The sequence below is a fragment of the Opisthorchis viverrini genome, assembly GCF_000715545.1.
Source record: "Opisthorchis viverrini unplaced genomic scaffold opera_v5_102, whole genome shotgun sequence".
NCBI classification, from domain to species: Eukaryota; Metazoa; Platyhelminthes; class Trematoda; order Opisthorchiida; family Opisthorchiidae; genus Opisthorchis; species Opisthorchis viverrini.
This window is the reverse complement of record NW_008751761.1, coordinates 1073212-1099966: the sequence shown is the minus strand read 5'-3', so window position 1 is coordinate 1099966 and position 26755 is coordinate 1073212. Positions and strand designations below refer to the sequence as shown.

The following is a 26755-nucleotide window of genomic DNA, read 5'->3' as shown; positions in this document are numbered from 1 at the left end:
GCTAACTGCCCAAGGTTCAATCTAGCCGTAAGCCTTTCTTTAATTCTCCTCATGAGTTACTGTTAATTTCCTATAGAACCACGGTCTACCTATATATACTGTCTGCCCAAGTCCAATTCAATATATTGTTCACTGCCCAATTGCGACTACTGAACAAACGCAGGTGAAGTTCGTAGAATTCGGTTTCGCCGCAATTATCACTGACCGTCCGTTGGTGAATTAGACTACACGTTGCCTGTCAGACAGGGCACCTAGATCGTGCGTTTAGGGTAAGCAACCTATTCCTTGCTTTGAGATCACGGCCTTAGCACAGGATCGCACAGACCTGTTCTAAATCTCCCGTTTTACTAGTTCTGGCGGAAATGAATAGGACTGAATATGCGCCCATTTCACTTTTCTCTTTCATATCCTGCGGCACAGAAGGCTGAAATGCCGACTATGTCTACCGACGACTTTCTGCGAACTGCTGGTGAAGGACCACAGAGTAAGTCGAGGTGCATTTTCAGTTGTGGCCATTAGGTTGGAAAGACAAAACGCATCCCATCTGAATGAGTTTACAGGAAAATGGAAAAACCAAACTGAATTTCCTCCCCAGTGTACCGGACAAACAAATTAATGTTGCAGTCCCTGGCATCAGGTTTCTCCGAAGGCGGTGACCTAACATCAGTCATTACAGCACAACAAAAAACTTGAAAGTAATGCTTTGATCTGCCGAGCATGATAGCAGCAAAAGGTGTGCACGCGTGCTGGATATTCTTGTTTATCTTGTGTTCCATCTGCAGTATCAATTCTCCTACTAAGGTGATTTTAATTCACTGGGCTTTCTTAACGTTCACATTACGAAAGTCCGCTGGAAATCTGTTTTCCCACCCTTTCAAACAAACGGCGGCCTACTGTCGGCCATAATCAATGAGCGAGCTGCTTCAGTGCATGCACTCAAAGCTGTAAATTTAAAAGGCAGTTTAAAGGATTTTCAACTAATGCGAAGATGTTTTAAAAGGTTATTTGTGAACAGTTGTAAAGATTTCGGCAAGTAAAGGGCAATCATGGACTCGTGTTGACTGTTTCCTACAAAAGAATCCACATCTGTTGACGTGGCTGTCTTCCAAGGACGGAAGTACAGATCGCTATGTGAATCTGTTTTTTTGTTTTGATTACGTTAGTTTGAAAGTGAGCTTAATCAAGGTTTCACCTCCGAATCCCTTTGCATAGCGAAAACGCTTGCGACATGTTAAACATCGGGCGTTGGCTAACCTTGTAATAACCTTGGGTGCGGTTTAAACCCGTGAACTCCGGATGAGATGACGATGAGGCGTAGAAAACGTCTGAACTCATCCAGAGTGACCTTATGCGTGAATTTTCTGCCAGAATTTTCCTAGCTAAACCAATCGATAACTACTAGAAGGGGAAGCAGCGAGGCACTTAAAACTTAGATTTCAATGACTATCGTGGGCGTCGAAATTCTTCGTTGCCCCAAAACGGTAAATCATTCGAAAGTCGTCTGTTCACTATGGTGCGCTAGTAAGTGAACTCAACTACCGTCAAGTTCAAGTAGATACAGAGCCGAAACAGATGCATTACTTAGCGAACTACACTCATTTGCATACCAATTTGGTTTACAACGTGAAACTCACCTGGAACCCAGTTGAATCTCTCGCTGATGAGTTTTTGAATCAACCGAATTTGCTGCACCAGACCACTTCCCGTTTCGTTTGAAATGATATTCGAGATATCGCGATTCATTGTATAGACGTAATGCACTACTCATATGGTTTCTGTCAGAGATTTTTCAGCAAACTTATTAGTGTTGTATTACGTCTATACAAAATATGTTACTTATTACACTCATCACAAAACACATTTTAGAGGTTCAGCATTAAGTACACTACTTAAAAACCATGGGACTACATAGGAACAATTTTATTCCACTGAACAGCTAGAGAACAACTGCGATCAATCACCGTACATTCTTTTTGTGCTAATGACTTCAACAGTCTTGTAAGAACGCTGTCAAGAGCACAGATATTCTCCTTCTTTTTTGCGTCTACCTGGAGTAGACTTGGAAGTATCTTAGTCGTCATTGACGACAGACAGCGTTTCACTATCATTACTTATTTTCATTAATATTTTATGGTACCAAAGAAATATAACAAATACTTTATCCACGGTGTGTACAGCTTGGTGTACAGCACGCAATTCTGAGGCTGCCGAATTGCCCAATTCAGAGGTAATCATAAAACTATGTCTGGGTTCGACTCACGGACCTCCCATCCACTGGCTTCGTACCTCAACCGCTGAGCTACCTCGCGCTCGTACTGTGGCATATGATTGGCACATCAACACAATTATCTTACTATACTACACTATACTATACTATACTATACTATACTATACTATACTATACTATACTATACTATACTATACTATACTATACTATACTATACTATACTATACTATACTATACTATACTATACTATGCTATACTGTCGTTGAATGTAACTTGACATCATGCTAATTCTCCCATTCAGTTGCTTAGTCCGCGGAGGTACATTAGGTCTGCAGTTGTTTTGCTTATCCGTGCCCGCTACTCACGGTGCCAGAGATCCCAGCCCGTCCGACACTTGTTTATTGGCATGTGTGTCTGTGTGTGAATCTGCGCGGCTGACCTACTTACCCATGAACCTTTACATGTCCTCTAGTGAGTTCCGTGTGATCGTACGGCAAACGAGAATCCCTAGACTGTCGTCGGAATGGACAACCGCAACCCACACTACTGAGTTATCAGTAGTTTGTTTGGTGTGCGGGCGTTGACACTGCACTGTACCGGTCAGTGGCAGACCTGTGAACCTGTTGACGCTACGAACGTGAACAATTGAGTTTTGTTCTACACATCTCTTGTGTAAATAGTAACGTAGAATGACGAACCCAATTCTCCCTTTTGATATTTGGGATTGTTGAGTTCAAGCGTCACTCAAAGTTCCATATCGGAAACCTAAACAACCATACTATAATACATACATGCCTACATATATACATACGTAATATAATTAATATAATACGACATACTATTATATATGACATAATATGATACGATATAACATGATTTAATATACTATACTGTACTGTGCTGTATTGTACTAACCCTTTAAACGTGCAGGTTAGAGTTGCGGAGAGAAAGCATGAGATCAACTGGTTTTTCGGGACTAACTTCCACTGATTCCACGATGTGCCGCAGTCATGATGTACACGTACAACTGGTTTCGTGTCATATAAGAATGCAAGGAACACTTTCTTCAACTATTTCAAAGCGTGATGGCTCCCAAAAGTTGACTAAAACGTGTAAGATAATATTCTTATGTGTGCTCTAGTTGTTCCGTACGCTTGTACATTATATATATATATATACACCACGGTACACAATCCAATTGACATGCTGTACCTTAATTGGGTCCATCCTGATTTACGCATGCGGCCCCACTTAAGAATATCTTCCTCAGCTGATGTATCAAGTGAAAGCTTTTCAAAATTCACTCCAGTCTGGTAGACTAAAATTAGCCTCGGGTACATACCAAATCGGACATCTTTTCATTTCCACCTACCTGACTACTTAGCGGATGAAAGTAGGATGGTTGAACATGAAGATATATTGGGCTACAGTTCCAATCAAGAAGATATAACACCTCTAACATGACAAAATCCTTTTATTAAACTTCGCCTGTTTTTTCCTGCAGTTTTATACGGTGAGTACGCCGGCGGAATGGTCTTTCATCAGCAGGGTCGGAATCGGTGGACAGGTACATACAAAACGCCATTCTAACAGGAAGGCACCGACGGATAGGTTAATTTGTTTGCCGCAGTTTAATACACAACATCATTGTCACTGATGAGAGCAGACATCATGATGGAAATGTGGACAACATTTAAAGCAAACAACGACATTTGAAGCAAGATAAGTGAAGAAAAGTGAAGAAGCTAGTCTGGTTAGTTAGAAAGTGCTAAATGCCCTGGTGTCTGTCAGCAGTCGGTGAATACTGATGAATTTCGGGTAGAAGTTTTCAACAGAATTCGCTCCAAATTCTGGCTCATGGCTTGATCAGACGAGCGCTATTTCTAGGCTACTAAATTTCAACCGAAATTTAGAGATGGTAGCTGCAAGGTTGACCAGACTTCGACCTCTGTATTTTGTGTATAAATGCGTCTATTTTAACACCACACAGCAGCTTATCCTGCCTAGCTGACTTACCGAACGTTTTTTGTTGGTCCCAATTGTACATGAACCATGTTCGAACTTTCTCAGTCACTTGAGCTGGTGCGTGCAAGTGATACATGGTGGACAGTGTTGCATCCATAATGCGGCGATAGTTGACCTTGTTGGCATTCGCCGAGTCTAGAATATCGATGACCTACATGGTGAAATGGGAAACACTAGAACAACATTCCACGCAAAGGTAGTTGTGTGTAAAGAAAGTAGACAACTTTGCGGTTCCTATTCTCCGACAGTTACCCAAAATGCGTTGCTGGTCAGCACAGTTCATAAGGCGCGGAGTGTGAAGCACGATAACTTCCAGTTATGCTGAGCTAACCATTCCTGCATCTCTATACACTACTTAGAAGCGTCAACAAAAGTTAATTTTGTAATCTGAGGCTTCTGGAATGATTTTTCAGCAACAAGGCTTTAAGGAGACCTAGGGCAATAGACCGCTGCCAGTATGGCGCCACAAATTTGAACGCTATCCATTCCTAAATTTTCAAACAGAAGCTAAATGCTCCCACGATGACTGCGCCAAATTTACTTTAAATCAAGAAGTTACTGTTATTACGAATAGATTTCCTTTGGCCGGTCATTTCATGTCAAAGTCTATGCAAATAGGGTGTAAATCAAGCTATCACCAACCACGTCCACCACGTTGTGACTGCTCTCTCCTTCAAATGTTGCTGACGCGTTGCTGGAAAACGTCTGGGTCTACCTCCGAGACCCTGGAGGTTGAGATTTTCCCCCGGAAGTCCGCTCAAATACACTGAGTGTACGGATACTTCCCCGCGTAGTTCACATTCTTTGGTGACACAATCCATTTTAAGTGAAATTTAAAATCCAGCCCCACTGTTTGATAGACGCTTTACAAATGCAAAATGCTTGCAGACTGCTCTAGAAGGTGCCTCACTTATGAAATGCATTTAAAACTGCAAGCTGTGATGACTCAGTCATCTTTCATTCGCGCCGATGTATAGTCTACTGAAAGTCTACTGAGTAGTAAGCGCCTAGACTTGTAAAAAATGGGTGCCTTTCAGATGAGAACGAGTAGTCAGGTGTTATCACTGTTGTCCAAATTCCAAAAGGGGACTGAAGCGACGTTTCCAATGCTTGGGAAAAATACCGCAAAATAGGACAGCAGTCTTTATGTTGTTACTTCCCATTGTGTCCTCTGACCAACGGTTGTACACGCAGACACCCAGATAGTTTGTGGAAGAGTAGCGTAGGATTATTCCCACCAGCACCTCTTCACATTATGGAGGTGCATTCGAATAAGCTAGGATAGTCGTAAGTCAGGAAAACAACAGTATTCTTCGGTGCCAGGTCCATCAGTAATGGAGGTGAATTCTAATTGCTAAAATGTGCCTATCAGGAAGGTCAGATTCCTGAAAGCAACTTCTGAACGCCCGGAACCTACTGCTCCACCAAAAGCTCAACTGGAAAGCCGGCAAGCATCCAGGCCAGTCAATCATTCGATCAATTCAGTAAAACCTGATGAGTGTTCTCTTTAATTGGGTCCATCCCGATTTACGCATGCGGCCATACTTAAGAATATCTTCCTCAGCTGATGTATCAAGTGAAAGCTTTTCAAAATTCACTCCAGTCTGGTAGACTAAAATTAGCCTCGGGTACATACCAAATCGGACATCTTTTCATTTCCACCTACCTGACTACTTAGCGGATGAAAGTAGGATGGTTGAACATGAAGATATATTGGGCTACAGTTCCAATCAAGAAGATATAACACCTCTAACATGACAAAATCCTTTTATTAAACTTCGCCTGTTTTTTCCTGCAGTTTTATACGGTGAGTACGCCGGCGGAATGGTCTTTCATCAGCAGAGTCGGAATCGGTGGACAGGTACATACAAAACGCCATTCTAACAGGAAGGCACCGACGGATAGGTTAATTTGTTTGCCGCAGTTTAATACACAACATCATTGTCACTGATGAGAGCAGACATCATGATGGAAATGTGGACAACATTTAAAGCAAACAACGACATTTGAAGCAAGATAAGTGAAGAAAAGTGAAGAAGCTAGTCTGGTTAGCTAGAAAGTGCTAAATGCCCTGGTGTCTGTCAGCAGTCGGTGAATACTGATGAATTTCGGGTAGAAGTTTTCAACAGAATTCGCTCCAAATTCTGGCTCATGGCTTGATCAGACGAGCGCTATTTCTAGGCTACTAAATTTCAACCGAAATTTAGAGATGGTAGCTGCAAGGTTGACCAGACTTCGACCTCTGTATTTTGTGTATAAATGCGTCTATTTTAACACCACACAGCAGCTCATCCTGCCTAGCTGACTTACCGAACGTTTTTTGTTGGTCCCAATTGTACATGAACCATGTTCGAACTTTCTCAGTCACTTGAGCTGGTGCGTGCAAGTGATACATGGTGGACAGTGTTGCATCCATAATGCGGCGATAGTTGACCTTGTTGGCATTCGCCGAGTCTAGAATATCGATGACCTACATGGTGAAATGGGAAACACTAGAACAACATTCCACGCAAAGGTAGTTGTGTGTAAAGAAAGTAGACAACTTTGCGGTTCCTATTCTCCGACAGTTACCCAAAATGCGTTGCTGGTCAGCACAGTTCATAAGGCGCGGAGTGTGAAGCACGATAACTTCCAGTTATGCTGAGCTAACCATTCCTGCATCTCTATACACTACTTAGAAGCGTCAACAAAAGTTAATTTTGTAATCTGAGGCTTCTGGAATGATTTTTCAGCAACAAGGCTTTAAGGAGACCTAGGGCAATAGACCGCTGCCAGTATGGCGCCACAAATTTGAACGCTATCCATTCCTAAATTTTCAAACAGAAGCTAAATGCTCCCACGATGACTGCGCCAAATTTACTTTAAATCAAGAAATTACTGTTATTACGAATAGATTTCCTTTGGCCGGTCATTTCATGTCAAAGTCTATGCAAATAGGGTGTAAATCAAGCTATCACCAACCACGTCCACCACGTTGTGACTGCTCTCTCCTTCAAATGTTGCTGACGCGTTGCTGGAAAACGTCTGGGTCTACCTCCGAGACCCTGGAGGTTGAGATTTTCCCCCGGAAGTCCGCTCAAATACACTGAGTGTACGGATACTTCCCCGCGTAGTTCACATTCTTTGGTGACACAATCCATTTTAAGTGAAATTTAAAATCCAGCCCCACTGTTTGATAGACGCTTTACAAATGCAAAATGCTTGCAGACTGCTCTAGAAGGTGCCTCACTTATGAAATGCATTTAAAACTGCAAGCTGTGATGACTCAGTCATCTTTCATTCGCGCCGATGTATAGTCTACTGAAAGTCTACTGAGTAGTAAGCGCCTAGACTTGTAAAAAATGGGTGCCTTTCAGATGAGAACGAGTAGTCAGGTGTTATCACTGTTGTCCAAATTCCAAAAGGGGACTGAAGCGACGTTTCCAATGCTTGGGAAAAATACCGCAAAATAGGACAGCAGTCTTTATGTTGTTACTTCCCATTGTGTCCTCTGACCAACGGTTGTACACGCAGACACCCAGATAGTTTGTGGAAGAGTAGCGTAGGATTATTCCCACCAGCACCTCTTCACATTACAGAGGTGCATTCGAATAAGCTAGGATAGTCGTAAGTCAGGAAAACAACAGTATTCTTCGGTGCCAGGTCCATCAGTAATGGAGGTGAATTTTAATTGCTAAAATGTGCCTATCAGGAAGGTCAGATTCCTGAAAGCAACTTCTGAACGCCCGGAACCTACTGCTCCACCAAAAGCTCAACTGGAAAGCCGGCAAGCATCCAGGCCAGTCAATCATTCGATCAATTCAGTAAAACCTGATGAGTGTTCTTGCACGCCACAGAAGCACGACCGAATGTGATCAGCATTCAGGCTTTTCACAGAGTCACGATCGATGTTGATGGGTGATCACTAACGCCTATCAGACAGCCTGGATCAATGTTAGAAAGTCCCCTTTAAATAGCGTGGAGCCGTTGTAACTTTTGCACCCGCTTGTTCGGAATATAGTTGTTGTGTTCCCTTCTGTGAGTCTTTTCTCTCCGACACTGGGCACTGGAGCGGGTCAGCAGCAGATACCACGGGCCGACGAAACAGCAGATATAACAGTGCCCAACCTGAAGTAATTGGAATATTTTTTCCGAATGGCAGTCGGTATCTCCTACATAACTTTTATCCATCCAACCAATCAACACTCAACTCGTTACTACGAGACAACGGGGATTTGAATCTCTGCTTGTGGTGTTGATTCTTGATGAAGTGACTCGCACAATGAGCAATATCTGACAGAAGCCGCTGTTGTTCGCGTTCTACAACAAAATCACTGGTAGGAGGTTAACCAGACCCTTTCACAATAAGCTGTGAGTTTGTGTGATTCATTTTAAATGTTTTTCTGAAATGTTGTAAAATGGAGACAATAGCGTCATTCATAGACTGCTGCCCTAAAATGCCTGAGGAGTAGGGGTCACCTAAAAGCATGCACGGATCTATGGTGTATCTGCGTATTTCACTTACGGTTGCGGACAGAACTATTCGCACCACTTGAGCATTGCCAGCTTTACTAAAAAGATAGGATTGACTCCCTGCTTTGTCTTCCTCCTCAAAGATCTCATTATCCGACACTCATCGCATATGATACCCGATTTCTGTGCCTTACACACTGTGGACCACGTCACACAGAGTTGTGGCATCTCAGAACACTTGCCTTGCTGTTAAAGTCAGGTGACATATCGACCGGTTGATGCCTGAAGACTTGCTTCATCGATCGACTGGTCACAGTGTCGACTCCACTAGGGATGGAATGCACGGATGAAACACACTACTCATAACGTCGGTGGAAACTCTTCAACAAATCACGAGCGGTTTTGGTTCCCCAGATAGGTGCACCCCCGAGTTTCAGTCAACCTTGTGCTCTACATGATCAGAAATGTATGAAATTCGTGAACTACATTTATTTGCTCATCAGTGTGGTGTTAACAGGAGACCCAACTCAATCGCAGCTGAATTTCTTGCTTATAATGTCTTTCTCTGAAGTGGTTACTCTGCTATGTGAACTCCAGCTTTTTGGCTTCCACTCAGGTCATGTGGATCGATCAATACTGATCCTGCACAAATGACCTTGATAAAGGTTATCAGTTGGCCTTTGATTTATGATCTGAAAATAATTCGTACACGATACAACTGATTACACTGCAGTGTTCACTTCCCGCGCTTCCCTACTAACGATGTAAAACTGATGGTTTTGTGGTTTTGTAACAGCCCGGTTGAAGAAACAAAAATTAAGTATCTCTACACCCCGCAGGCCTCGCCCTTTTAGTGTATGGCCCAAACTGGTACTAGTGTTCATCTTGCTTCAGAAGCAACGGAAGTGATCTACATTTCATTGAGATGCTATCAGACATGCCGCAAACCCACCATGGCTACATTTTTTTGAAGAAAAACAAATTCAATCCACTGTGCTCACCGGTGGCTTGGACAGACGACGCCACCGGATTTCGCCAGTGTGAGTGCGCAGTTGGTTAGGACGAACCAGGAGAGGGGGGTGAACACAAAGGCGACCTCACAAATGACCACAGACAGTGTGTGCGGTACGAACTTTAAGGAGTGCTGTAATTTTAGCCGATGCCAACAACCAATTTGACACCGCTAAAGGACGCGTGCTGATTCAAACTCACCCTTACCGTACACGAATGCCTTTTGACTAGCATGCAAAGGCAGGCTATGAGCAGAGCTCTAAGCCAATAACCATACCAAGTGATTTTAGTTGGTTCAGCCCTTCTTCGGTCAAATGACCAACAAAGGCGAAGTGGTTTTCAGCGGGCGGCAGTGGTGATGGTGGCGCGGAGGGTGCTTTGTGTCACACATACACACACACACACCGGCGCGGACATTCGGGGGTCATGTGTGTTTTTCGCAGTCAGTTTCTGGTCAGTGGACCAGGAACCGGTGTGTTTGGAAACGAATATGACTCATAATGCTCGAAACTTAAGTATCTATTTCCCAACTAATCCGCGCTTGAGAAACCACCTTAAGCGTGCCACCTCAAATCAAGACCATCAGCGTTTGCACTTCTGATGAGCATTCAGTGTGCACCAGCTAAGAAACTGTGGATGTTTTCACAAAACTCGAGTACAGTAAGTAAACTAAGAATCTAGGAAGACCGTACAGTGCGCATTTCATGGATCTCCTGGCGAACCCTCGACCTTCCGGCTAGCAATAGAAAGTAAAATTGAACTGTCATGAGTAGCCGATAAGCAGTGAAATTAGAACGCATTTTGGTGAAAAACACTTGAAACCGATTGAGAAATAGGATAATCAGTGAGTTTGATTAGGCGTCAACTAAGAAAGCTATCGGCTTCAGTATCTGGAACCAGTAAGGAGTGGATTGGCACAGCAGTCATTCCATATAAAGCAGGAACATCGGAGGTCATTCGAAGACTCTTGAACGTAGCCCACATTCGAGTAGCTTTGCAGAAGGGAAAAACGCTACACTCTCTAGCCGGTTGTAAGGACTAGGTATTGTGTGTATAGAATTAACTGCAATGATTGCACTTGGGACAAACTGCCAGGGAATTGCACACCAGAATCGGTGAGCATAAAAGAAGGGTAAACAAACCACCATGGTATACGGAAGAATAACAAACGCTGGTCAAAGACTCAGCGATGGCAGGACATAGAATAGATTTGGAGAAGGTGGAAGTTTTGAGACGGGGACTGCGATTCACACCACACCACGGCTGATAGTTGAGACGGCGGAAATTACTAAGCACCACAGCGTGAATAGAATCGACGGTGTAGAACTGGATAGCGTATAGAAGGCACCATTAGATAAGCCGAGTTCACATGTGACGGTGTGGTTGTCAATCCACGTAGAATCATTAGAAAAAAACAGGGGGTGGGGGTGGAAATCCCAACCCGACCAAAGGCCACAGCATCCCTGTTACACAACTATTTTAGCACTAGCTCATCCACACAGACGGAGAGAAAGTTCAAACGACGTTCAAGAGGAACCATCAAATGAACCGAGCCAGAAGAACTAGATAGACCCTGGGCTGGACCCAAACACATGTAAGTTTCCCATCGGCCAACATTTGTTCACCCACCCTAACGCACAAAAATCCTTCGGCCGACACACAACAGCTTGACTTAGCTGATTGGCGACCGCTAAGTCGGGGAGATTACGAGTCAAAAGTATCCCTACTGTGCTGGGTAGTGCAGGGACATTTATGGCCTTTAGAGCTAAGTATACATAACGCGCAACGTAGGCGCCACGAAGATTCAAATCTCTCATTTTAAGGCGACCACAAAATTAACGGATGTAATCAATGTGTTATTTTGATAAACGGCCTATCCGTTCCTCCTCAAACATTCCTCTGTTGAGAAGTTGAATAAAGTTGGTTCGGGCATTAACCATAGTATAAGTGCGGTCGGTTCGACAGATCATTTGTCACCCAAGTTAAGTTTCGTCCAAACCAGGTATGTCGGTGATAGTGAAAAAAATACCTGGTTGAACCTCCAAAGAGAAATTGCCTCCAAAAAATAGCACAGGCTTTCCAAAAAGTAACTTGCCTTCGATGGGGATCCTGATTAGAAAATGGTATAGCAATATCGGTGGCCCAACCATTCCCTCCTGGCCAGCTAACGTAACCAGAACACTTTCTTGTTGGATAATGTATCAGCCTAAAATAGAGTGGTATTCAGTAGATATTATACGTGGATCCTGGACCATTTTGGCCTTGGACACTTGTACTTTTACATCAAGGAAATAATAACTCCTCCTGCACTTAGCAGTGTTTTCCGTAACCTTGTGATTATCATGCTTCGCCGGATCAAGTGGCCTCAAGTGGCTTCCAGTGGAGTTAGATTTGCACTTCCTTCGTTCAGAATTCTTCAAAGGTGAATTCATTGTTCCACTGAAGCTGGCGAGGTTTCAGTTGGCTAACGACTAAATCGATACACACAGGTTTCATCTGGCGGAAAGCAACTGAATAGTTATCAGTCGATGGGGATGTCAACTTGCGGACATTTAACGTACGTTTGCTGCGTACTTTTTGTTCCAAGATTCTACAGAAAACTGGTGACAAGAATAAGAGAGCGCCAAGTGCCAACACGCTTAACCCGCAAAACTTGAAGCAGCGCTACCATGCTACTTCCAGGAAATAAAAGTATTTAATCGCCAGAATTGCAGTGCTGCCCTGAAACGCGATGCTATGCAGATTAAAGTGAAAATCTACTGTTTGGTGGAATACATATCAACGTTTTAAACCATATATCCACTCTATATTTTGGGATTCCGATCCGACAAAGACATTAAGCATTCTGGTGGCTGTTCACTGCATCTTTATATGCCTCTGTGGTTGGAGAGCGAATTTTTTTCATCCTGGTTCAAACCTCTGGCCTGTCTAGGCTTGGACTTCCTGTTGGTATCCCAGTCCTCTACTTCCTTCGGGTGGCATGGCAGTTAGGCACCAAAAGGGTGCTACAGCTGAACGACGTATTATATTTATTTATATGATATGCATAGTAATTACATGTAAATTCACAAAACGGAGTTTAATTCTGCAAACTTCACATGAAAACGGTAACATAAATCGCATAAAATCTCAAAATCAGCCATGAAGCAAACCCTGAAAATGGCATCCAGTGTTGGTGTCAAACGACGGAACATCACAAGATGTCAACCAAAATTAATGGATTGTGTCATCTTTCAACCCACAGATAAACAAAGCTGATAAATGGATGTTTTGTGCTGGAAGCTTAGATCAACCAAACATTTCACAAAAGCTTCCTTGAGACTTCAGTCAACTGCGCGATTAGGGCGTCTATAAAGCCAGCGCATAAAACACTACCCGTCCTGGTACAGTACGGTTCAACAGACGTATCGCAATGACTTAACAGGCTATGGTGCTATGCCAGCCGCTGTTTTCAGACACAAGCAGTCACGTAAATATAGATCCGCTATGTCGCTCAACCATATAAAAACGTTTTTAACAATCTTTCTCACCTAATCCTTTAGATCCACTCGTATGCCCGTTTCATGCAATGTACGGCACGTACTTCCAAATCTAGACACTACCAACAGGGATATGTCCATCACTTAGCTGAATCAAGTCAATCATTGAGTTCTAACCGTTATGTATGCAAACTTCACCCTGTCGGTTTCCAGCACATGTTGAAATGACGCTTACTGGCGTTTTTGTAGCACCGTCTATTCGTTTTCAAAGATGTAGCTAATCCAGCGACCACGTGACCATCAGTCACAAATCTCAGGTCGTCATTATGTTTACAACAACAATGCAAATATAGGTCAGCATGATATCGTTTAATACAAGACTAGTCAACCTTCACTTATCCCCCTTCCACAATTTTAGACAATGTCTCGTAACACTAACAGCTTGCTCGGGTGTACGCAAATACGCGCTCATGACGTCCCCAGTTTGGTGATGAAATTCCTAAGCTCAGCGATCTGATCAACAACCAAATCGACAATGAGCCATGGGATGTTGGTTGGAAAGTAAACATAACAAAATGGGTAGACGGTACGTTGCTCAGTGATCAGTGCATATAGCACACATGCATCTGTTGTGTGTTTGGACAGCCAAGTGATCGAACGAAAAACAGCTGACTGCCACAAGGGACTAACCTGACCAATGAGAATTGCAGAAACGAAAATCCCACTCAGCCAGTAGCACGTCATAAACATGAATTCATAGGGATTGGTCGCGGCCGGCAATGCACCGATAGACGTCGCCGTCTTCATACAAATGTAGAACGAATAGACGTAGCTACAAGGGTGAAGGAAGCGGATACACAATGACAAAATACTCACGAATTTTGGTAGTTTATTCACGACTTCAGTAATCCAGTCATAATATTTTTCCGTCTGTAGATGTGAACAAAGTAGTTCATGCTTGTTCGAAATTCCTACGCATAGGTTCAAGTGAAGGAGCCAAACATTCTGCACCCATCTCCGCAAATCTTTCCAACTCTGGTCAGTCACACTTTTCATGGTAAAGCATCGCCAGCGTACCAATATCGTTGATCACAGTTGCGATGGTCAAACCCTCGGTCACAGGCCCCTCTTTGTCTTCATGAAATGGTCTGAAATTCAGATGCTTCCATCGGCTTCTTTGAAGATACTGCATAGCACCAGGGATGTCATTCGTCGTAAAGTTTTCCTGGGATAAGGAACATGTTTTGTTAAAGGCCAACTAATGACTACTGTCAAGTACCGTAGCCTCTGTCCACATTTGTTTGCCCCGAGGGGTTGTCATATTGTTACGTAACAGAACCACTAGTTTCCACAATCAGCCAATAGAGTGGGGCGATTACAGAGTGTTTTACAGTATCTGGGTGAACAGAAACCAAGTACCTACAGGCAGATAACCCACCTAGGCCTCGACGGTTCGCCGTATCAGTACCTATAGGAGACGTTTACTTCATTCTGCTCTACCATGAGCCATGAAACAGACAGGTAAATCAGAGAAGAACTTTTATATCGCGGCAATTAGTCAGTTAGATTGAAACTGCCGTTCATTTTACTAGGGATGCACGGAAGATGAGTTCCCAATGGTTTCTTCCCAGGGTTGTTGCAAAATTGCTGAGATGGGGACGTCTTTAAATCACTGGAAGTGGGAATTTCGGTTTTTTTAAACATACTTTTCACAGCATTTACTGAAAGGTGCATGCAACGTGCAACAAAGGGAAACAAAATAGTTCATGTTTTGATCATTCGTAGATGTACGCCAAGCCTTTCCGAATTCTGTACGTAGCAGTCAGCATTTGAATAATTTCCCCTTCAAACCGACGAGATGTGNTCCTCCTGCACTTAGCAGTGTTTTCCGTAACCTTGTGATTATCATGCTTCGCCGGATCAAGTGGCCTCAAGTGGCTTCCAGTGGAGTTAGATTTGCACTTCCTTCGTTCAGAATTCTTCAAAGGTGAATTCATTGTTCCACTGAAGCTGGCGAGGTTTCAGTTGGCTAACGACTAAATCGATACACACAGGTTTCATCTGGCGGAAAGCAACTGAATAGTTATCAGTCGATGGGGATGTCAACTTGCGGACATTTAACGTACGTTTGCCGCGTACTTTTTGTTCCAAGATTCTACAGAAAACTGGTGACAAGAATAAGAGAGCGCCAAGTGCCAACACGCTTAACCCGCAAAACTTGAAGCAGCGCTACCATGCTACTTCCAGGAAATAAAAGTATTTAATCGCCAGAATTGCAGTGCTGCCCTGAAACGCGATGCTATGCAGATTAAAGTGAAAATCTACTGTTTGGTGGAATACATATCAACGTTTTAAACCATATATCCACTCTATATTTTGGGATTCCGATCCGACAAAGACATTAAGCATTCTGGTGGCTGTTCACTGCATCTTTATATGCCTCTGTGGTTGGAGAGCGAATTTTTTTCATCCTGGTTCAAACCTCTGGCCTGTCTAGGCTTGGACTTCCTGTTGGTATCCCAGTCCTCTACTTCCTTCGGGTGGCATGGCAGTTAGGCACCAAAAGGGTGCTACAGCTGAACGACGTATTATATTTATTTATATGATATGCATAGTAATTACATGTAAATTCACAAAACGGAGTTTAATTCTGCAAACTTCACATGAAAACGGTAACATAAATCGCATAAAATCTCAAAATCAGCCATGAAGCAAACCCTGAAAATGGCATCCAGTGTTGGTGTCAAACGACGGAACATCACAAGATGTCAACCAAAATTAATGGATTGTGTCATCTTTCAACCCACAGATAAACAAAGCTGATAAATGGATGTTTTGTGCTGGAAGCTTAGATCAACCAAACATTTCACAAAAGCTTCCTTGAGACTTCAGTCAACTGCGCGATTAGGGCGTCTATAAAGCCAGCGCATAAAACACTACCCGTCCTGGTACAGTACGGTTCAACAGACGTATCGCAATGACTTAACAGGCTATGGTGCTATGCCAGCCGCTGTTTTCAGACACAAGCAGTCACGTAAATATAGATCCGCTATGTCGCTCAACCATATAAAAATGTTTTTAACAATCTTTCTCACCTAATCCTTTAGATCCACTCGTATGCCCGTTTCATGCAATGTACGGCACGTACTTCCAAATCTAGACACTACCAACAGGGATATGTCCATCACTTAGCTGAATCAAGTCAATCATTGAGTTCTAACCGTTATGTATGCAAACTTCACCCTGTCGGTTTCCAGCACATGTTGAAATGACGCTTACTGGCGTTTTTGTAGCACCGTCTATTCGTTTTCAAAGATGTAGCTAATCCAGCGACCACGTGACCATCAGTCACAAATCTCAGGTCGTCATTATGTTTACAACAACAATGCAAATATAGGTCAGCATGATATCGTTTAATACAAGACTAGTCAACCTTCACTTATCCCCCTTCCACAATTTTAGACAATGTGTCGTAACACTAACAGCTTGCTCGGGTGTACGCAAATACGCGCTCATGACGTCCCCAGTTTGGTGATGAAATTCCCAAGCTCAGCGATCTGATCAACAACCAAATTGACAATGAGCCATGGGATGTTGGTTGGAAAGTAAACATAACAAAATGGGTAGACGGTACATTGCTCAGTGATCAGTGCACATAGCACACATGCATCTGTTGTGTGTTTGGACAGCCAAGTGATCGCGTGAAAAACAGCTGAGCACCATACGGGACTAACCTGACCAATGAGAATCGCAGAAACGAAAATCCCACTCAGCCAATAGCACGTCATAAACATGAATTCATAGGGATTGGTCGCGGCCGGCAATGCACCGATAGACGTCGCTGTCTTCATACAAATGTAGAACGAATAGACGTAGCTACAGGGATGAAGGAAGCGGATACATAGTGACAAAATACTCACGAATTATGACAGTTTATTCACGACATCAGTAATCCCGTCAGAATATTGTTCTGTTTGTAGATATGGGCAAAGTAGTTCATGCTTGTTCGGAAATCCTATGTATGGGGTCAGGTAAAGGAGTTGAACCCTCTGAACCAACCTCCATAAATCTTTCCAAATCTGGTCAGTTACACTTTTCAAGGTAGAGCATCGCCAGCGTACCAGTATCGTCGATCGCGGTTGAGATGATCAAACCCTCGATCACAGACCTCTTTTGTGAACATGAAATAGTCTGAAATTCAGATGCTTCCATCGGCTTCTTTGAAGATACTGCCTATTTGCAAAGCTATCAGACAGCACTAGAGATGTCATTCGTCGTAAAGTTTTCCTGGGATAAGGAACTGTTTTGTTAAAGGCCAACTAATGACTACTGGCAAGTACCGTAGCCTTTGTCCACATGTGTTTGCCCCGAGTGGTTGTCATATGGCTACACAACAGAACCACTGGTTTCCACAATCAGCCAATAGAGTGGGACGATTACAGAGTATTTTACAGTGTCTGGGTGAACAGAAACCAAGTACCTACAGGCAGATAACCCACCTAGGCCTCGATGGTTCGCCGTATCAGTACCTGTAGGAGACATTGACCTCACTCTTTTCTACCATGAGACACCAAACAGACAAGCAAATCAAATAAAAACATTTGTATCACAATAAGTAGTCAGTTAGGTCCAAAACCGTTGCTCTTTTTTCCAAGGATGCACCGAAGATGAAGGGTTGTTGGACATTTGCTGAGATGGGGACGTTTTTTAAATCACTAAAAGTGGAAATTTTGAGTTTTCACACATACGTTTCACAGCCTTCACGCAAAGTTGCATGCGACAAGAAACTAAAGGTAAACTGGTTTATGTTTTGATCATTCGTAGATGTACGCCAAGCCTTTCCGAATTCTGTACGTAGCGGTCAGCATCTGAATAGTTTCCCCTTCAAACCGACGAGATGTGTTCGCAGTCCAAACTACACGTCTATTTCTGGTGGCGACTCCGAATCATTCAGTGGCACTAACTGTACTCCAAAAACCTGCACTAGAAGTTCGGAAAGAATACATCGCAGATGAATGGTGACCGGTAAGTAGCTAGGCATTGACTTTAGTTCAAGATGTCCACGCTAATGCGCAAATGTGGCTCACTCGCACTAATCCAGGAATCGTTCTCCAAGAGTATCACTAGCTTTCTTCAGATTTTGCTGCCACCCACATATTCTGCACATATTCAGTTGCAATTGTGGGAAGCATGAATTACATCGATAGATCAGTTTGGCGATCATCAGAACACGCAACAGTTAGCATTCCACATTAGACAGTTTGAGTACTATCACCCGACGTCTTCATTCTACATCACAGCCTGAGGTTTTGTCCATTATTGAGGTCATTTTGGTCGAATTCCTTCAACCGGTGCTGCGTATGAAGAGCAGAGTCCATGCATTTGCCGTGATCCCGGCCTTCAACTGTATCTATCTGTTTGTAGTCTGTATATTCTGCCTTACGGCTGGGGATAACAAAAGGACTGTTGGTAGCCCGTTCCATCTGTCCATTACTTTCCCATATGCGATGTAAAGTCTACGAATTTTTCATGTGACTCACGTGACTTATTACGTCATCAAGCCATGTTTATATGTCATTCAAAACGCTTTGAAATTAGGATCGAAAAACGTTGCCTTACTGTGTCCATTGTTCAGCAATAAGTGGCTGCATGCAACCTGTTCAGTGAGCCAAATTAGGCTAGATCGGTCAACTTTAGCTAATCGAATATCAAAGTGTTTGCCATATCCAGCTGACAGAATGAATAGTTTCTTGTTTCATTGTACGCTCTACCTTTTTTGGATCCGCATAGATGCCCTTCACGTGTCTACTGGCCCTCGTCATGGTATCCTGTACATATGTTGGCTCAATACTGAGGAAAATAGGGTGTTTTTCTTTGTTTTTTTACAGATGACCAGCACGGCGCAAAAACTGTTTCTCAGGGGTCTGCTGTTCCAACAATTTTTAAACTTCTGGATGCACTGCACTTACTGTGAGTCACACCGTAGGCAACCGTGTCAGTCCACAGACTTTGGAAGCTAAACGTAAAAGTTCAAAGTGGTTGAATGCTACTCACGGTGAAATCTTTCCCATGGGAATGGACCACGTGCTTGCATTCATCCCTTGTATCCGATTGAACGCATAGTAACCGCAAGCCTCTAAGTGAATTATGAATATCATGTAGGTGATAGTCCGGGCCAATCGAACCGCATAGCCTGCATTCAGTCGTTGATCTAGCCGGTCAAATGTTTCCCAGAACGTGCCGACCTGTTGGGTAGAACAGAATAGGACCAGAAAATAAGGGTATTGCACTCAGCTGCTAAACGAACTCTCGGGTTATGCCACTAGACTGAAAGGCGTATAGTAAAGCTTCGAAATTCTGAAAGCATTCGGCTAGTGAACCACCGGAGGCATCAGCTGAACTAAGCATATCGCTCAAGCATGCAGATTTTCGTGTGTTTAGACGTAACAACTCAAATATGTCCAGCGTGAGTTGATGTAGCACTGGTGTGGACTCATCAAAACATCTACATCGGGACAGATGGAGAACCATTCGTACGACAGCGATGCGTATGTGATCTCCACCGGATGCAGTATGTTCTCAGCCTTGATTTTAAAAGTTTGTACGTGATGCAGGAGACCTAGAAAGGAACTTGTGAACGCGATGTTCCACAGAAGATTAAGAAACTACTGTAAATTTGTTATATCTGCTTGTCGACGGATACTGCTGACTTTTTGTCAAGTAAAGGTTGCTAGGTTTGTTTGAAACCCCTTCAACAAATACCACTTACCTCTTTTCATCAGTTGTTAACATGTGTTAAGAGTTATTTTCAAAATCTATCTACCAATTAAGAAGCTACTGTAAATTTGTGAGATCTGCTTGTCGACGGATACTGTTCACTTTTTGTCAAGTAAGGATTGCTAGGTTTGTTCAAAACCCCTTCAACAAAGACCACTTACCTTTTTTCATCAGTTGTTAACATGTGTTAAGAGTTATTTTCAAAATCTACCCTGCTGAATAGTGTATCAGGTGGCAGTTCTTGACAAAGTATTCGAGTTTTCAGGTCTCAAAGTACCTCTCGAAGGATTGACCCAAATTTGTTAATGCGTAAAGGTTAGGTCTACTTAACAAGATAAAGGCCTTATATGCCTTTGTAATCATTGGGGCGATTCGGACGTAGACAGTCGTTCAACCCATGTTGTTTTGTTGCGCCAAACAGTACCTTTCAGACACGCAAACTGCACCACATGTACAATGGTGATACTGAATGGGGTTCGCGGAAAGAGTCACAGTAAATTTCCACATATGCCCAGTGAAGTTTACCCAGGATCAAGCATTGTCGCTTTCAGGCAATACACACAATGTGGTGTGCCAATAACAACGCGTCAGCTGAACGGCGTGACGTTATTTCGGGAAAGATTTCAGACCATAAACAGCTAGTTCTGTTTACCTGAAAAGCTACCTGTTACACGGAGTGTCATCTTCAACAGATATAAGTGGAACGGACTCGAACTTTTTTAAATCAAGTTTTGTGGAAAATCCTACTTGGAGCCGAAAGTTGCAAACGGCATTTTACTGAACATTTCTTTAAGCAGCCCAAATGAAGGTTTCAGAAATCTTAACTCGGTGTGAAGACGGCGTGCAATGTCGTCAGACGAAGTTCGACGACATCCTATGCACAACTGAAGTATACGTAAGCCACACCTAAACTCTCAATAATCCATTAGTATGAATAGTAAATAATAATAATAATAATGAGCAATACTCATGCCACACTTCTCCAAATCATACTCTAGTCACCGAAAGGTTGGAGTCTCGGCGGTAGCTGCACATTATATTGGTAGCGGACTTCAGAGAAAGGGTAACCGATATACTCTCTCATCTGTCCTATCCGTCCGAGCAAATCATGAACATTTCTAATGGGACAAATAGTTTCTCTTTATTTCGAAATGAAACCGAACATCTTTGAGGCATCTCCCCAGTGGCGATCGATAGGTGGTTTCATGAGAAAAAGTAACTCGGAACAAGCAGACTTTTTGCAACAGGTTTAATTAGGTTGTTCTCCAAAAAATTTGGGATCGAATCCCCGGCCACTCGAAGATTACCGAAGCCGCAACTTTGATGACTTAGTTTCGGGAGTGAATTCTAATGACAGATATGATGCAAGATGAATATCAGCAACAAAACCAAACGATTCGTCAATGATCAAACGAGCTTCCTGCATTTTTAGTTGTCTTGCACAAAAGGAAACCATACTTCAAAACTAAAACTTGATATCAGGATTGATTTCACTAATTGATAACGAAGAAGGCGCGGTATCGGGTGCGTAGGCCAATTCACCGAAATAACTTAGCAACTCAGAATGTATTATAACACCCAAATAACCATCCAAGGTTTCACCTCAACTCTTGGCCTGCCACTTCTGTCACTAGGAATAAAGTGGTATGCAAGTGAGCCTAGTTTGGAAATTTTGCACAACTGGCTTTCCATTGCCGTCACGAATAGGCTGAATCTTACTGTGGTGTGACGGTTTGCGCACCTCAGTGATTCGTTGAATTAAGGTGGGGAGTGTCCCCGTGACACTCATAGAGTCTCTCATACCAGGTTGGTCAACGGTTAGCGGTCTGGCCCTCCACGTTGTTGGTGGAACCTGTGGCGGATTGCTTCGCAGAAATGGTAATGCATTTGCATTTCCTGCCAAACAAGCGGCCTTGCGGTCACGCTTTTGAGGACCCAAATCGTCCTCCTGTCTAGGTGTGGGTGCTCGGACAGTATTCCAGCCCTCGTACAATCAAACTAACAATCCTCCCATGCCACTCGGCCGTCGCGTGATGCCACCAGCCGGGTCGCCTTACTTGCTTCATACAGCAGGACGGGCAAAAGAAAACAGGCTACAGCTGGCACCTTCGTTCTTTCTCTTTCACAGACTTTTTCTTCCATCTCTCCCCACTCCATCAATAACTCTCTCCTTGTAGTCCCAGCACCTAGGACCGATGACTCCGTTCGTCATGAATCGATTTTGAGCGCAACATGGCATCACATGGCGCCGACATCCTCAAATATCTCGAAATTAATGGACACCCAGTCTATCTGGTTGCGTTCGACGTCTAAACTCTGAAGCAAGCAAGCTCTTGCACTCACATTGAACTCGCTTGGCTGTCTCAGAAACGAGAATTTTTTACGGCAGTGAAGCATCGCTGTTGAACACTGATGTCATGCTATCATGATGAGGTTTCAAGTAGAACACAATTATGACGGAAACGTGTAAGTGGCGCCCAAATGATCAGTTCAAAGTAGGATGAAAGCACTCGTGAAATGTCGAGAGGTTTTCAACAACTTTCCGAGTAATGGCCATTCAAGAAAATTAAGTTTTTCTCCTTTTTGGGATAACAGGACACACTCGGGAATTGACGTTTCACAGTTCTTTGGCTAACGGGGTACATGTGTTAAAGTAAGAGAACGGTCTTATAGAAGACAGTGCACGTGACCGAGGAGAAAACAGATTTTTGAGTTCGATTTGGAAGGGACCCATATTAGAGTGCAGATAAAATGGTACACGAGAAAATGTTTACCAGATAGATGACAACGCTTCAAAGATTTTTTTCTTTAAGTTCTAACTCTACTTAAATCAATTTAACTCTTGAACCACAAAGTATGAAATTACACTGGTTCAACACCGCAAGCTTTGTTGAAAGTTGTTGCGACCCTTGGGTGTAAGCTTTTGGGGGAAGAAAGTTTTTCATTGTGTACACTAACTCAACATTAGCTTCTATAAAAATATCGTATTATGTGGAGATAAAAGTCCGTTGCATGGTGCTGTCACATCCGGAAGCATGACAGCAAGGACTCTATTCATCATCCAAGCTGGTCGCTGTCATGCATATCAGGTTCAAAAACCGCGAGGTTAGAATTTTTTCAAAAAGGCTTACCTTGAAAAGCCGCAAAACGCGGAAACGAGCCATTTCCCTCCCATAAAATAAAGAGAACAAGTCCACCGGCACGATGGAGATTATGTCAAACTGGAATTGATAAGAAAAGAACCAAGAATAGATCGTCATGAGCAGTAAAACAAAGTTTTTTTGTTTAGAGTCTAGAAGGATCTAGTGGAACACGATAACCAGCGAGAAAAAGTTTAGTTTAATTAGAAAATCTGCAGCTCCTACCACTTCCTACTTACATTGCTTCTTTGGAGGGAGATCCGGAGCAGTTAGCCCAAACTGTTCAGTTCTCTTCCTCCAGACTTAAAACAGTGAACAACTGTGCGGAAAAGTTTCTATACCCTTGAAGATGGAGGCATTGGCGTCACCCTTCCCCCACCTGATTACTTTCAAACTCCGATCGGTGTCTAACATGCACTCAGTGGAGTTGGTTGGCTTGGCTAAGTACACCACCTATGTGCTGATTTCATCCCCAACAGTTAAACGTCTTGGTTTGAGCTTACTCTTGTTTAAAATAGCTAGATCATCTGTAAAGGAGTATGATCTAAATGAAATTTCGACAAAATGCAATACACGTGTTTGAAACGATAAGAATATTTCAGTGAATCGGTTGATCGGTTCATGCATGTGCTGGCGATTTCACCCTTACTAGGTTTTTGCATCACATCAATTCATGTTCGGATTACAGAACGTATCAATAAAAGTCAACTTGAGTTTGAATATGCAGGACTCACGAGTGTGAAACCGGTCCCATTTTATCATCCTATGCATCATATACATATATAGTGTATATCGTACCATACAATCCATTATTATTCCGATATTGATGGTATTCTACTGTCTCCGTTCCAAAACGCGTTCGACACTCAGATTTACCACTGGATTGTAAGAGCGAGAAATCTCTTGATCGCCTAATGCTCTGCATGTCGGTTGTTAATTTTTAACTGTGATTCCTCCCCATTTCACCTTGTTTTTGCCAAAGATGTCTGCAGCGACGCATCGCGGTTTCAAACTCCAACACACAACTGAAAAACATTATTCTTGGATTGGACTTCCCTTAAGAATGAATCGTATCAAAGTTTGGGGATTATATAGCGGCGCCTCCTCATGTCAAATAGTGTCTAACATAGCGATGGAACAAATAGATTCATTTCGTCAGTGTGAGGTTTCTTGGAGTTTCAATGGCGAGTTCGTACTTTAAGGGAAGGCAGTCTGTGCTGGAATTTTGGAAGCAACTTAGAGCTGTTTCATCCTTATTAGGAATCGTCAGCCCTGCGCGTCTCATAAAATTTAAGAGTTTCTCGATCCCACGAACACCAGGCTGTTGGTTTGAAGACGCAACCATTCAGCAGCGACCTGTTGATCAGTAGCTGGTAGCATCGATTGTGTTTAGTCCACTCAATCACTGGAGTTAGTAGTCGAAAACTTTGAACACGTAAGGCAGTTTCTGTGACTGGAGGATGAATAGCACTCTGTCTAGGTCTGATGAGAGCTTTAGTTTCGTAAGATACGCACTGCTGACGATTCTCAATAAGGATGAGGCAGCTGTAAGGTGCTTCACGGCCTTTTACTCGTGATGCGAGCTTAGTTTCGTAAGATACGCAACGCCGAACATTCTCAATAAGGATGAGGCAGCTGTAAGGTGCTTCACGGCCTTTTACTCGGTCTGGCTTCGCTTACGGGACAAAATGTTCACTAAAGTTTGATGTTAGCTTGAGAAGAGTTTTGAATATTTGCAAGCTTGTTTAAAAGTTGAGAGGCACGACGCAGCCACTTTAACCTTGTTGGAAATAAACAGTGTAGAGCTCCTCACGGATCGCCAAGGAACTTCTAACTCCAGACTAGTGGTTGCGTAGTGTAGTGCGCTGATTTATTCCATTCAGATGAACACAACTCTACGTTGCTCAACTGTTACACAACGAACTTGCTGATTATGTCTTAACACAGGTGCATTAGGTCGATTTGTACATTTCTTTTGTACAGCAAATGCGCCATTCCCAATTTTAGTCTCATTTATTGATGGAAGAACTTGATTATTCTTTCAGAATAAGGAAAACACAGCTTCTAGCTTTGAACTTTTTAAGTGACCCATCTGACCTCTTTATCCCACGTAGTTCATTAAAGCATGTTTTGCGACTCCTAAAATAATCCGTTTAAAAATGCACTCATTTCTCCTCAATTTAAATCTTCCCTGTTTTAAAAAATATTTGCTTTCCCAAAAGTTAGCATTCCAGAATCCAACAGTTACTTAAACAGATACCCAAAGTATCAGATCCTTCAATTCTACTGCTTTCCTTTCGTTGGGTTCGCGTTGTACATTATATGTACATTCCGGTAGGTTACCCAATTGCAGTCTGATTCATTTCTCTAATCACAAAATTGTTCTGGGTCTCCTTTTCGCAAATAACGGAATTTGATACAAACACTTCGGGAACAAACTTGTGTGTATCGAGGGTAGTCGCGTACCTGGTTAGTGCTCTAAACTCAGAAAACCTGAGACAGGAATAAAAAACCACCATATGGAGACTTCTAAAATGGTCAGTTTTGGAAGTGGAAGGTGGCCTCTGAAAAGTTGTCGATTACAAGCCGGGTACCACTGGATAAGAGCTAAGTGGCTCCACATGGGAGGTAGTCTGTCTTTGGGTGTTTCATCGGGAGACTGTCTTGGGTGTATTGGCAGTAAACTGAATAGGGTCGACGACATTAATGTGTTTTCTGATGACCAGTCTTCCCAATAAACCATTCGAAAATCCAGGAAATTCCGCTTAACCCCACATTTTGAATCCGAGTACTTGTGAAAGGAAGGAACCCTCCCTTGCAGAGTTGTGTGTTACAAAAAAACACCAAGTGAACGGTTGCAGACTATTGGACAGGAAAGCAAAACTGTCATATGCATCTTGCTATTTATTCATCCGCCCACTTTTTGAACGGGCCGTCGTGAACCTTCCTGGATATTCATTGACTATCACGCAAGTGTAAACGTACAAATTCCGTAACAAATCCCATCTTTCATTAGATCAAGGCGGTTACCCGAAAACTACATACTACTCGCGTGCCTCATCAGTAGTACCCAACATTACACCGGAATGTGCAGTGATCGAAAAATTCAAACCAACGTGAAGTTGACTACGTTTCAGAGAAACGTGAACAGGCCATGCAACACCAGTATGCCTATCAATGATCTGTAACCATATCTAGACAGGCAGTAATAACATCCCGCAGAACACGGCTGTTTGCATTCGACTGGGTTGGCCGGTCTGTTTTACTTGACACGTTTTTTATCAAGGAATGCCCCGGGAGTTTGTGAACATAATAATTTCATTGTATTCTCAGACCTTCGAACGTGTGAGAGAATACAGACAGCTCTTCAGAAGCTTTTGTAAACAAGGCAATGTCCGTCAGGGTTGCCTGCCATCTATAATCCAATCTGATTTCATAGCTGATGAGATAATGAGATGAACTCTGGAAATAGACCGTTAAGTGAAGAAGAGTGCACTCTGCTAGAGAAGGGCTTGAATTTCGCAGTGAGCAAAAGGATGATAAGGGCGGAAGAGATAATCCCTAGCGTTGAATCTGTGTTTCAAAAACTTCCGTCAATGGAGGCAGAGAGGCTACGGGTACAGCTAATCACAGTCCTTAAGTCC

General features: G+C 43.0%; 1 protein-coding gene across 1 annotated transcript in view; it reads right to left on the bottom strand.

Moving 5' to 3' along the window:
- The window catches only part of T265_05536 (hypothetical protein), a gene marked incomplete at both ends in the record, with an annotated part of 30924 nt that overhangs the window by 2762 nt on the left and 1407 nt on the right, over positions 1-26755 (bottom strand). Inside the window, 9 exons of the mRNA XM_009170570.1 lie at positions 2689-2856; positions 4168-4387; positions 6482-6722; positions 8226-8359; positions 13854-13995; positions 16929-17070; positions 19249-19439; positions 21713-21955; positions 23103-23192. Of these exons, the coding sequence (XP_009168834.1) occupies positions 2689-2856; positions 4168-4387; positions 6482-6722; positions 8226-8359; positions 13854-13995; positions 16929-17070; positions 19249-19439; positions 21713-21955; positions 23103-23192 (1571 nt within the window). The remainder of the gene's footprint in view (positions 1-2688; positions 2857-4167; positions 4388-6481; positions 6723-8225; positions 8360-13853; positions 13996-16928; positions 17071-19248; positions 19440-21712; positions 21956-23102; positions 23193-26755) is intronic.